General features: G+C 31.6%; 1 protein-coding gene across 1 annotated transcript in view; it reads right to left on the reverse strand.

Moving 5' to 3' along the window:
• LOC139524773 (uncharacterized) overlaps nucleotides 1-12,528 on the reverse strand; it is a 28,042-nt gene extending 15,514 nt beyond the window's left edge. The window contains exons 1-3 of the mRNA XM_071319843.1: nucleotides 12,345-12,528; nucleotides 4,068-4,128; nucleotides 770-2,044 (exon numbers count right to left, since the gene is read on the reverse strand). Of these exons, the coding sequence (XP_071175944.1) occupies nucleotides 770-2,044; nucleotides 4,068-4,089 (1,297 nt within the window). The 5' untranslated portion in view covers nucleotides 4,090-4,128; nucleotides 12,345-12,528. The remainder of the gene's footprint in view (nucleotides 1-769; nucleotides 2,045-4,067; nucleotides 4,129-12,344) is intronic.
• Nucleotides 12,529-14,396: the final 1,868 nt, after the last annotated feature.

Here is a 14,396-nt window from a genome sequence, read left to right on the forward strand (position 1 = left end):
CTTACAAAAACAGCAATGTTCTGGACCCCAGAGGGAAATAGACGCAGAGGACGACCTAAAATAACATGGCAGCGGCACACAGTTGAGTCTGAGATGGCAAATTTCCAATATACTTGGGGGAGCTTGAAAAAGATGGCACATAACAGACAGATGTGGAGAAACTTCGTTGCTGACCCACAGGCCAATGGACATAATCGGCAGTAAGTAAAAGTAAAGTAATTAGTTTATAACCCTCCCTAGATAAATAACCAAATTTCTCCCATTTATATTATGTATATCATGTAATAAAGGCTGTTCCATTTTAACATACATGTTCAGTGTGAAGACTGTACTTTAATCTTTAATGGTTTATTTTTGACTTGGATGGAGAGGTGCTTCATTGGCACTCATACCACACCTTCTTATATCTATATATGAGTCCCAATGACAGCTTTTCAAAATATGAAATTGTGGAAGATTGTCATATATTGTCATATATTATTTTTTGTAATGTGAAAATGTAAGCAAAAATTTTGAAATTATCTTTAATAATAGCTAGGTGGTTTTCTCCATTAACAGAGTCATTGCCACTGGAATTAAACTAAGAAGAGGTGTAAACGGTAGGGATACCTATAATTACTTTTATCTTTATCATTTAAACTAAGGTGAATAGTTGTCTCGTTGTCAATCACGGCATATCACCTCATTTTCATAAGAATATCAAAATAAAAATAGTTTAGGTTTAAGAACATATAAACTACAGCTATAACTTAGTATAAGTATAAACTACCTGGACCAAAGATATCATCCGGTGGATCATCAAAGTCATCCATTTCATTACTGAGGAAGGTGTTGCTCTGCTGAATCTTGTAGGGAAAAGTATCATCCTCACTACTGTCTGACTTATTGAGCTCTGTTCTAGAACCTGGGGAACTGTCTTTTTCAGATGAGAACTTTCTCTGACTAGATCTTAAAGTTTTAAAATCCTCTGCAGACTTTTTTGTAGTTGCACCTTCATTCTGTACATCACTAGTGAAAGACTGACTAAATCCTGGGTTACTGTCTTTATCAAGGTCTGACTTGGTATTTCCGTGGGTAGGAAGTGACTGACTGCATTCTGGCTTCTTTTGTTCGGAAATTTCTGATGACATATGAGAACTAAAATCAATGGAAATGCTCAATTTATTTTCATCTGGAATGACTCTATTAATACTACCTGTGTCTCTGATTTCAACTGATTCATCTTCGTCAGTAGATTTATCATCGTTCAAATGATTGATACTTTCAATTACTGACTTTTCAGGTGTTTTCAAAGATGCATCATTTTCATTTTTCTCATCTTCATCAACAGAAATTGATAACTGAAACACCATTCTAGGTGGTTTCGGAGGTGGTCTTGATTGTTTTGGCGAAAATTTTAAATCTTTGCTTTGTTTCTTAGTATTCTCATTTTCATTCTTGTCTAATGGTCTTGATTTCCTGTCAAACCAATTCGGAAAAGCTTCACTTAAAAATTTCATTGTAGTAGATGACCTTAAATCTTTCTTTCTTTCTTCATGATCAGATGATGATTGAAGTTGACGTTTATCATCACTGTCACCTCCAAGCATAATTAACGAAAGAAAAGAAAACGGAAATTTTTCTTCGGAGGCTTTATATGATTTCATCATTTCAAAGTCATTGATCATTCTTTTTTCCGGAGGGTCTTCCTCTTTAAGTCTATCTTCCCTTGTTAGTCTATCTATCATGTTTAAAGCACAGTTTCTTCTACCACAGCGACAAGAACTATTGTTTTCTCTCTTCTCTTTATCATCCCCATTATTTTCAAACACCTCTTGCACCTGTAAACAGTTCTTTGTTGTCATTGACTGATGTTTTCCATCTTTTCTGATATCATTGTGATCTGTCATGATATTATCTTCTAGGATTTGATGTTGACAACCACCATTCCCTTCCTTATAACGAGGTTTCCAAACATCAGAAAGGAAGCTTGAAGAATTCTCTATCTTCTTCTGGAATATGTCTTTCAATGGCATATTGTTTCTTGGTAATCTTGATGATAAATCTACAAAAGGAAATTTGATTTATTAAATTATAGTTTATACACGACACAATGTAAATTCTCAGAAGTTAGAAGCCTCTGTCAATCTATTTTTAGACTCTATTATTGTTTGATCCTAGAGGGATATATGTTTTATGACCTCATTATCAGATTAACGAACTTACCGTCACTTGTAACATGCTTTTTAATCAGTTATCCCACCCACCGTCCCCAGCTACACCATCTGGGTTTCAAATAATATACTTGTATCTTACCAGCATGTATTAATTCCATCAGCATTAATCAAAGGTTCAATTATATAACTTGAAATTATTTTCAAAAATCTATCAGTTCAGTTAACCACATAGGATGATTAACTACATTCATGAAAAACCTGTTTCAAACTCATTGTTAGTTCAAAAGATAGTGTAAAATCCCTATAAAAAATACACTCTATTGTTATCTCAAAGTTGATTGTACTGAAAAAATAGTTTGAGATAACAGGAATTTCGAGATATCACAAATTTTAAAATGCAATTCAGAGTTTGAGATTATATTCAACTTATTAGGAAAAACCAAGACTCACTGTTTTTAAAACAATTGAAATGTGTATCTCTCTAAAACAAGTGCATCGATACAGTTGACGCATATATATTTTTTTATTACCTCTTGTGCAAAAAGTCTTTCACTAGTATATATATATATCAATTGTTTTAGAACTATTTTAAAACGACGTTTGAACTTCCTTAACCTAGCATTTAATCTAAATGATATTGGTAATTTTCATATAAGTAAACCTTCCTGTTTCTTCTAAACTTTACAGATCCTTGATTGACACATGGTTCTTTTTAAGAAAATATATAGACATATATACTAGTTTTTCAAAGTAAAATAGCATGAGGATGACTAAGTTTCCAAGTATGAATTTAACAAATGTCTTCAAAACAGATTCTCCCAAGAGCATGTATATGCATGTGATAAGTCCAAATCTTTGAAATATTTTGTTTGTGAAATTGTTTTTTAAGATACACATAACGTAAAAATTGTACATTTTTTATAATCTTAGTTCATTGAAACTTCATTCATATGTTTTAGAGATTAGTATAACATCCATTTCCACTGAACTAGTACACCGCTTTTGTTTTAAAGGGGCCAGGCTATACCCTCTTGGGGTGCAATAATTCCTGCTATGTTGAAGACCAATTCGTGGCCTTGGGCTGTTTTCTGCTCTTTGGATGGGTTGTTGTCTCTTAGACACATTTCCCATTTCCATTCTTAATTCTATTATTTATCATTAACTGTACATACTCCCACATTTACCAGATAATAAGTATTGTCTCTTGCTTTTAACAAACTATTTACCTCAGAATTGTCACGCCATGTAATTCAATAATAAAATCTAAACAAGCATAAATACTATGTCAGGTAGAAACTGGACTGACTAAAAATAAATACCTCTCTTTATGCTCTGTAATTTGGAATGCAAAATAATGTAGCAGATTAAGATTTTTTTAGTCACTTTAAAAAAGAGGAGGGAGAATTGATGAACAGTTTTATGCATTACATATACAAAAGTTAGATATATATTTGTATATATAAATTTATTTATTCATCATTAAAAGTTAAACATTTTTTTAACCAATTTGAAGAAAACAATTGATAGAACTAAAAAACACAAGTTACAATGAGTTACTTAAATTGCATAATTTTTTTTAACAGATATAATAATCAATGGCACAATATCAACTGATAAGATAGAGACAGGAAAATTTTATGTGAAATACATATTAGTTATTATCCCATTTATCAGGACAAGTTTTTGACCTGAAGGACAGAGGTCGATCATGGCTAAAAATTTAACAGAAGTTATGACCTATTGTCAAATGGACATTATAAATGCACATCTGAATGCTTACAGTTGTATATATACTTTTTCAATCTATATTCATATCTGAGCAACAGATTTTTAATGTTTTTCTTTTTAACATGTTTTCAACTACGTTGAATTGGAAATGATAAAATGTATTAACCTTTGATTAAAATTTACCTCGATTCTTTTTTTCTCCCATATCACAGCATTATTTGTATTTGACTCTTTAGTTTAACATCTATAATGGAAAAATAATAAATTGTACAGTACTTGAATATCTGTTTTCATGTTTTTAAGTTTGAAGGCTGCAACTTGACTCACCAGAGTGAGTGAGGCCAAACCTTCAACTATTAGTATTAGTACATATATTACAGTATGTATGATCAAATGTTACAGCTTCCTGTTACTATAGGGATTTAAATTCAAAAACTGATATACACTGGTCTCGATTTCTTTTCAGAGTCTTCTTGTTTATTTGACCTTTTCTGATCAAATTGACTTAATTTTTATTTGTGGAATTTCTATAGGATAATACTGATATAGTAATAGTTACTGGATTTTTTATTCATTTTCTTATTTCACTAAAAAAAATCTACGAAAAAACTGTTTGACAAAAATAATTTGAGATGATATACAACAAAAGAGTCCCAAGAAATCAGAACTTCAAGATGACTGCCACTAATTTTTACTTTGCATTAGCAATTTTAAAGTATTGAAACTTTGTTATATACTTAGATATATATAACAGGCTATTATTTGAACTTGGCATTATTTTTAATTATGGAATTTGCTTAAATTCTTGTTATTGAAATTCTTAATAAATTCCATGTTTATTTTGTACTATAAATATGTGCTGTGCTGCGCACAACACTTTCTATTACAAAGAAAATAGTATATTTTCACAAGAATGTACTGTGCCGCGCACAACACTATCTAACCAAGATACATTGTAGGGAAAGTGTAATGAACTGCTCAAAAATCATAACACCAAATAAACATGGAATTTATTAAAAAATTTAAACACAAGAAATTATGCAAATTCTATAATTAAAAATAATTCCAAGTTCAAATAATAGCCTGTTATATGTTTTATATATGTTTTATACAGTTATATATGTTTTACGGGATTGTACAAGTGATGTCCAGAAACGCCTTTTTGTTTTACTCGCTCTCTTTTAAGACGTAAGACGTGTTTTTATTCTGAGCTAGTCACAATCCCAACACTAAAGTATAAAGACAAGGCCCATATCATTACAACTTTTCTTCTGTTAATATATTGACAGAACACAATGGCCAAACAAGTGGATGCATCTTTTACAGAGGACTACTACATGTCATTGTTAACAATCCAGAAAAGTACTCTGCACTACTGTTGATTTCTGTAAATACACGCAGACAATTTCAAAGAAAATATACGAGATATAACAATTAAAACCAGAGGCATCAGGGATACTGTATCTATATAACACAGATAGATATTCTTCTTATTTGTTAACAGATTACACTGCATAAAGCCTTGAAAATTCCAAAAGGATTTTCAAAAACCCCATGCAGAAACAAACAGAGCAAGTGTTTCTATCTTATCAAACTAGATATATTAAAGGATACATTGAACAGATACAGTTAAGTCCACCTCATGCCAGTTGAATTACATCTAGAAATTGACCATGAGGGTCAGTTGAAAACAGAGCATTATACAAGTAGAGATGATTTCAGCTTCCCAATTGTGAACTTTCCATTTCTATGTAGCAACATTCCAGCAGCACCTGCATTAGCAAAATATATCTACCAAATCATACGATATTCCCAGGCTTGTATTTCCTATCTTGATTTCCATGATTGAGAGTTGCTGCTCATAAGAAAGCTATTAAACCAAGGGTTCCAAATGGTGAAGTTGAAATCATCCCTTTGTAAATTTTACAGACGCCATCACGGATTGGTTGACGTTATTGAATATTTGTTTCACAGATCATAGCAGATATGTTCCTGGTGTCTAAACTACAATCCTGTTCTCTTTCCACAAAAGTGTCACCTACCAAATTAGACTTATTAATGGGTTTGTACTAACATAAGCAATAATCAGGTGTCACATGTGGAGCAGGTTCTGCTTACCCTTCCAAAGCTCCTAAGATCAACCCCTGTTTTTGGTGGGGTTCATGATGCGAAGTCAATAAACCATAACTGAATGTCAGGGTAAAATAATCTCCATGGAAATGAGATATGCCAATGCTAATACAACTGTATACCAAATATCATTGACCTATCATTAGTGGTTCCCCATAAACCAATCTTACCATAAACTAATACATGAAAACTTAGGCAAATGTTTCAAAGTCAATTGACCATGACTGAGGGGGAGGGGCCAAATAATCTCCATGGAAATGAGATATGCCAATGATTATACAACTGCTTACCAAATATCATTTAATTATCACTAGTAGTTCCTCATAAACTGACCTAATCACAAACTAATACATGAAAACTAAGCAAAGTTTCAAAGTCAATGGACCATGACTGAGGGGGGGGGGGGGCAAAATAATCTCCATGGAAATGAAATGTGCCAATACTTATACAACTGCATACCAAATACCTTTGACTTACCAATCGTGGTTCACCATAAACTAGACCTAATCACAAACTAATACATGAAAACTAAGCAAAGTTTCAAAGTCAATGGACCATGACTGAGGGGGCAGAGCCAAATAATCTCCATGGAAATGAAATGTGCCAATACTTATACAACTGCATACCAAATACCTTTGACTTACCAATCATGGTTCACCATAAACTAGACCTAATCACAAACTAATACATGAAAACTAAGCAAAGTGTTAAAGTCAATAGACCATAACTGAGGAGATGGGGTCAAATAACCAAATAATCTCCATGGTAATGAGATGTGCCATTACTTGTACAACTACATACCAAATATCTTTGACTTACCACTAGTGGTTCACCATAAACTAGACCTAATCACAAAGTAAAACATTAATGTCGCCACCGCTGATGCTGGAAACAGCATACCTATGTCTCAATTTTTGACTTGTCAAGCAAGACAAAAATTGACATTAAACCCCATTTCTGTTTATCATTTTGGGTCCTATTTCTCGATTCTTTGTGTTAATGGCTCACTGATCTCCATTCTCTATATTTAAGTAACAAATTTTTCTCTATTTCAATTTTTTAACCTAATTTCTATATTTATAAAAACAATTCTTCTGTATTTTCTATTTCCTAAGTTAGTAATTAACACGAGTAGTTTAATGCATCAATCATTGTAATTAAAATAATGAACATGTTCCTGTTTTTACACTTAAGGCTCTTTTGATAACTATCATTTTGCATTGTACAAAGTCATAGGTACTTGTCTTACGACTATTTCTGAAGTTTTACTCACTGTTGATGCATTTATTATGCCTGTCTTAAATGCAATTAGTTTTGCTCAGTTAAAAATCTCCATAAACGTCCAAATTGAAAAAAAAATCAAAACAGTTTAAAGTGAGTAATACAATCTTTCATTCAGGAAAAGATAAAGCCCAGAAATTGTAATTACAAAATTTTGTATGTAAATGCTTCCTGCTGGAAATTTTTCATCACTTTAATTTAGTTTTAATACATTAATTCCTCAACAAATCACTTTGGAATCTTTAAATTATCAAATTTTAGAGTCTTAACAGATAACCATGGCTTTCTGTGGATTTTTCTTCCCTGCAGAATTTATGTTTATGCACAAAAACACCTACCACAATAGACTGTTTTGTGAAAAAAGTCTTTAATCTAAAAGTATACAAATATTTCAAAATTCCATACTATAATTTTAATTAAAAAAATGTATATAAAATGTATAAAAATCATAAATTATGAACCTTAGTACATTAAACCTTTAAAGCCCACAGAAACATATGTAAGAAATTCTAATATACCAATTTGGCCTTTTTTTACCAACTCTAATAAAAAGTTAAACATTTCTTTTGTTTAAGGTGGTACCTAACACTACAGGGAGATAACTCTGTAAATTCAGCAGAACGTTTTAATGACGTTGTGTTGTTAAGAGAATATCAAGCTTCTCAATGATCAAAATAAGTTTTTGTCAAACTGCTATATAACCAGTGTATTTTTTCTGATTAAATGGTTGTTTCAAAGTTTTTGAAATTTTCATATTTTTGTAAAAGGGTCAAACTAAATACAAATGTCAAAATTTAAAGAAAATTAAACGAGCCAAATTAATTTTAGTTCAGGTGTTAGGGAGCTACCATTTGATTTTTATGGGGGGGGGGCTAGGACGAAAAATTTTGTCCTGCTTTTTTTTTTAGTTGTAATCCCTGTCCTGCTTTTTTATTTTTTACTCTATTCGGTCCTGCCTTTTTTTTTTACTAGTTTATCCTGACTTTGTTTTACACAAATTGTCATCCTGCCTTTTTTTTTACCAAGTTGCTCATCCTGCCTTTTTTTTTACTCAAAACTCCTGTCCTGCCTATTTTTTTCAAATTTCATCCTAGCCCCCCCCCCCCCCCCCCCCCCCATAAAAATCAAATGGTAGCTCCCTTAGGTACCACCTTAATTTTAACTGGATATTTAGCCTGAAAATTTCACCAAATAAAATGTTGTATTGCTGCTACTAGATTACTATTTTTCTTTGATTTGCACTGAAGTGTACAGGAAAACAAAATATCAAATATATCAAAACAACTGAAAATCAAGTTATTTGTATGTATTTTATTTTTATACATTATAACAATTTCAAAACAACCATTAACAGTAATAACAAGATCCAACTTAAACTTAGTCATTCACGTCACACACCCGTTATGTCCTCTCACTATTTTCTAAAGAGCACTGATTTGAAATATATAATATAAACAAACTTCTAAATGGACACAATCACACACTCTACTTTTCTCCATGATTTACGAGGGCCCTCATGGGGTTTTTGATTATGTGATTACTTGGCCGTTTTTTTAATGATTATTTGATTATTAAGCCAAATATTTCATGATTATTTGATTACCTAGGACTGTATTTTTAGTTTATGATTATTTGATTACTAAAGATAAGCAAATATTTAATGATTATGTGATTATATTGGCAAAAAAATGGTGATTATGTGATTACTAGGACCCCCCAATGAGGGGCCTCATTTACTAAATAAAATATAATTTGAGATAAAAAAAGCCATGCAAGCTTTGGAAAAAATTCCTTTACATGTCTTACAATGTTTTCACTCATTCCATGCTGACTAATTATCTACAAAAACACTTATCTGAATTTTCCCCGTCTAATCCACCAGAGACAATTTATAAAATGATCGGTGAAATCAAAGACATCACAATTCTAAGTTAAGGATGTACTTACATGATTTAGGTGAGGTTTTGGAATTTGTGTCAAATGGTCGACTCCTTGATGATACAAGGTAAAATATTTTGTTCATTAAATTTCTGACATATTCGAAAGTAATTAAGTTATCCTAAAAATTAAAGGGATTTTTAAATTAGAATATCAGTTTTAATATACATGCTTTGCCTATGTCAACATTTTTTAAAAGAAGACATATTTTTAGAAGTTTCTCATGAAAGTGTATGTTTCTATATATATCATGTATTTATTATTTTCTGTTCTTAATACTGAAAACCTGAATATATCAAAACTTTGTTTAAATCGCTTTTTTGCCTGAAAAGCCAAAATAGGGCTCAATAGGCTATTTTGACAAAGCTGAAAAAATAGCTGTTGCCTTAAAATTATCATTATATGATCATCATGATAAAGGCAAAAAATACAGTTCAATGGTTTTGTGTTTAGATGAATTAAAAACAATTTTCACCTGCAGTGGCAGGCATTTACACCTATTATAAACTCAATAATAGAAATTGCAGACATGAATTGTTTTGTCTTTAAAACTAACATGCACATTGCATAATTACTTGTTCGTGATGTCAGCCTATAGTGGTTCCACCAATAATGTGTTGGACTAGTAGTTTACCATTGTAAATAAAAGATATAATCTCATTCTGTATGCAATTTTGTATCATTAAAGTTTTTAAGTTGTATTCTATCAAATATATTACATACATTAAGGTATGAAATATGCATTACAATGCACATATCAAAAACATGACGTAACCATAGGTAGCAATACACAGTTAGGGCACACATAGTATTGTTACTTATCAGTTAATTACTAACCCAACCTAGCAATCAAGCATTTAATGTCAAACTTTTATCATTACATAAATTTCGAAGTATTAACCGTAGTTAATGCTTGCTATACATTTCCATGCTTTTTATTTGATTTTATAGAAATATATATTTTCTGTAATATATTTATGTAATAAATATCTGAGTAAGTTTTAAAAACTTTAATCAATACTTAATATTATTTTATTTTAATGAAAGTATAGGCCAAATTCATTAACCAAGGGTGAACATTACTGGTCGGGCAAACCAAACAGAGCAAACATTGTTATTTAGGCAAATGGACCCAATACCACCTTACATAGCATGATGATAAGAAGAGAACTATATAGGCTCTTAAGAGCCTGTGTTGCTCACCTTGGTATATGTGCATATTAAACAAATTACACACGGCAGATGTATTCATGACAAAATTGTGTTTTGGTGATGGCTATGTGTTCCTATATCTTACTTTACTGACATTCTTGCTACTTACAATTTTCTCTATCTATAATAAACTTGGCTCTTTCATTACAGAGAATTTACCAAATTAATCAAAATTGTTAAAAATTGACTATATTCAATTCAATATCTTATTGGAAAGAGCACAATAGAGGTGTGATCCAAATACAGACAATTATAATATTAAAACAACATATAAATGAAATAAAGATGCATATAACAAGTCATAAGCCAATTCTATGTATACCATTATTACATTATAAACTAAAATTGATACCATAAACTCATACATCAGTATTATTCTAAATTTTCATAAATTTACTTAAAAAGGGCAATAACTCCAAAAGGACAATAACTCCTTAAGGGGTCAACTGACCATTTTGGTCATGTTGACTTATTTGTAGATCTTACCTTGCTGAACATTATTGCTTATTACAGTTTATCTCTATCTATAATAATATTCAAGATAGCAAGGCAGCAACCTAACAACCAGTTTTCCAATTCATCTAAAAGTTTCAGGACAGATAGATATTGACTTAATAAACAATTGAACCTTGTTAGATTTGCTGTCAATGCTTTGGTTTCAGAGTTATAAGCCAAAATCTACATTTTACCACTATGTTCTATTTTTAGCCATGGCGGCCATCTTAGTTGGTTGGCCAGGTCACCGCACACATTTTTTTAACTAGATACCCTAATAATGATTGTGGCTAAGTTTGATTAAATTTAGCCCAGTTGTTTCAGAGAAGATTTTTGTAGAAGATTGCAAAAATTTACAAAAAATTGGTAAAAAATGACTATAAAGGGCAATAACTCCTTAAGAGGTCAACTGACCATGTTGGTCATGTTGACTTATTTGTAGATCTTACTTTGCTGAACATTATTGATGATTACAGTTTATCTCTATCTATAATAATATTCAAGATAATAACCAATAACGGCAAAATTTCCTTAAAATTACCCATTCAGGGGCAGCAACCCAACAACTGGTTGTCTGATTCATCTGAAAATTTCAGGGCAGATAAATCTTGACTTTGATTTTACCTCATGTCAGATTTGCTCTAAATGCTGGTTTTAGAGTTATAAACCAAAATCTACATTTTACCCCTATGTTCTATTTTTAGACATGGTGGCGATCTTGGTTGGTTGGTTGGCTGGGTCACCGGACACATTTTTTAAACTAGATACCCCAATGATGATTCTGGCCAAGTTTGGTTAAATTTGGCCATGTAGTTTCAGAGGAGAAAATTTTTGTAAAAGTTAACGACGGACAACTGATGCCAAGTGATGAGAAAAACTCACTTGGCCCTTCAGGCCAGGCGAGCTAACAAGAAATTTGTTAAGGGTGGCCAAGTCATTTTGAATCTTAGAAAGCTAAATGACACAGTGGCAGATCCAGAAATTTTCATAAGTGGGGGCCCACTTAGACTACCCAAGAGGAGGGCCACTCCGGTCATGCTTCAGTGATTCCCTAGACCAAATAATCTGTCGTTCAAAAGCTTTCGTCACAAAAGCACAAACCAAAAAAAAAAAGCTTTTGAACGACAGATTATTCGGTCTAGTCATTCCCTATATAAGCAACCAAAATTTTCCCAAAATAGGGGGGGCCCAGGCCCCCTGGTTCTCCCCTTACTTCGCCTCTGTGACATCTTACATTGATGGGGTTTTATATGGAACTTGTGCTTTCTAAGTTTAACCAATGCCTCCTGTATGAAATGTTTTTTTTTCTCATTTTTATTTTGGGTTGACATAAACCTAGAATAGGAAATAGGAACACTTCAAATTTCTTCCTTGTTTTTGTTATTTTAAAAACATGCCATTTACCTTTAGGTTCAACTGAAAAAGACGTTTATGAAATCTTTGTACATAAAAATATGTTCACACTGATTGAATAGCTCCTGTCATTACTCTGTTATTACAAAATATGTCCACAATCATACAGTTAGAAATTGTTGAATGATCCCAAGTTGAACCGAAAGTGAAAGTGGAAAACCCCGCGGGAAAGGACTTCGATCCTTGTCTTTTAAATGCTTGAAATGGTGAACTATAAGCTTTTTAATAAGCTTGTCTGACTGATATTGGAAATTATCCTATTTGTGTGTCTTTTAAGCACTAAAGACTGGATTTGAAATAATTCATTAAATAATGTTTAAAGCCAGAAATAACACAAGAAATATGCTTTCAAAATTAAAATTTAATTTTCTAGTTTCAGTCTGTTTTGTCAAAGATTACTAATTATAATAACCACACAGAGAAAATTACAAACTTAGTAATATTTAAAATTACAATGTATTATTATGGAAAAGTAATCTTTTATACAATAAGAGTTCAGTATTTAAAATGAAAATAAGTTTAAATTACAGGAAATCTTAACTTTTTAGTTTTAAGTATATGCATCAGAACTTGAAATGAATCTGAATCATACCACATCTTCTTTTTTATACTTTTTGAGGCATTTTATTAGATATGATTTAATGTAAAATACTAGTTATGCTCTGCCAGGCTCAGCGTTATATGACAGCAGAGGTTAAACCCTGAAAAGTTGGGGCAAGTATAAACACCTTGTTTAAGTTTGAAACAGCTCTGAATTTTGATTGATAAAAATATTCGACACAGCATAAATTTGGATTCTGACACAGAAGGAATGTGGTAAAAAAAACTAGAGAATTTGAAATTGGACTTTTACTTACTATGATCCAAAATCTGAATAAATGGTTAGATTAGGCCATAACAAAGGGGACTTACCACCCAAGTACACCAAGAATTACATTTATCTATTAATTAATGGACAAAATATGCTAAAGACCTAATAAACTAGCTGTTATCACAGAGATATGTCTCGCTTTTTGTAATTTCTATAATGCAAATGTTGAAATTAAAATAGCAACACTATAACATGCAAGTTTTGCAAAAAATCAAATTCAATGAACCATGACTGAAGGTACATGTACATGACTTAACAATCTCCATGGAAATGAGATGTGTCAATGCTTATCCAACTGCATCCCAAATACCATTGACTTATCATAACTAGTTCCCTTTAAAAAACATAAACACTTCTAAGTCAATAAACCATAACTGAGGGTCGGGGTAAAATAATCTCCATGGAAATGAGATATGCCAATGTTAATACAACTGAATACCAAATATCATTGACCTAGCTACCACTAGTAGTTCTCCATAAACCAATCTTACCACAAACTTATCATTAAAAACTTAAGCAAAAGTTTCAAAGTCAATGGACCATGATGGAAATGAGGTATGCCAATGCTTATACAACTGCATACAAATTTTCATTAACTTACCACTAGTGGTTCCTCATATTCATAAACTGACATAATCACAAACTAATACATGAAAACTAAGCTTACCACTAGTGGTTCACCATAAACTAGACCTAATCACAAACTAGTACATTATTGAAGGCGCTGCCGTCGCCAGAAACAGCATACCTATGTCTCGCTTTTTGACTCTGTCAAGCGAGATAAAAATAAAAAGTCTGAAGGCATGTTTTTAGATTCATAATATCAAAGAACCCGGGAATTCTATTATTTTTAAAAATAAAACTAAGTTTAATAACTATAAGTACTTATAATAAGACTATAAGTACCTTGATGTAAACCAAATTGAAAACCAATACCAAAATAAAAAATCTAAAAAATGGTTAGATTCAGCATGAACCCAAAGAATTCTGGCTTTTTAAAACAAGCTGAAATGTCTCGCCTTCTTTACTAATCATTGATATTATGTTGATAGTCTTAAGTATAAAGCTTTATAACAACTGTCACATAACTTAACATTAACCAAGATAACAAAGACCAATGAACCATGAAAATGAGGTCAAGGTCAGATGAAACATGCCAGACAGACATGTAC

The sequence above is a fragment of the Mytilus edulis genome, chromosome 5 (genome assembly GCF_963676685.1).
Source record: "Mytilus edulis chromosome 5, xbMytEdul2.2, whole genome shotgun sequence".
Lineage (NCBI taxonomy): Eukaryota > Metazoa > Mollusca > Bivalvia > Mytilida > Mytilidae > Mytilus > Mytilus edulis.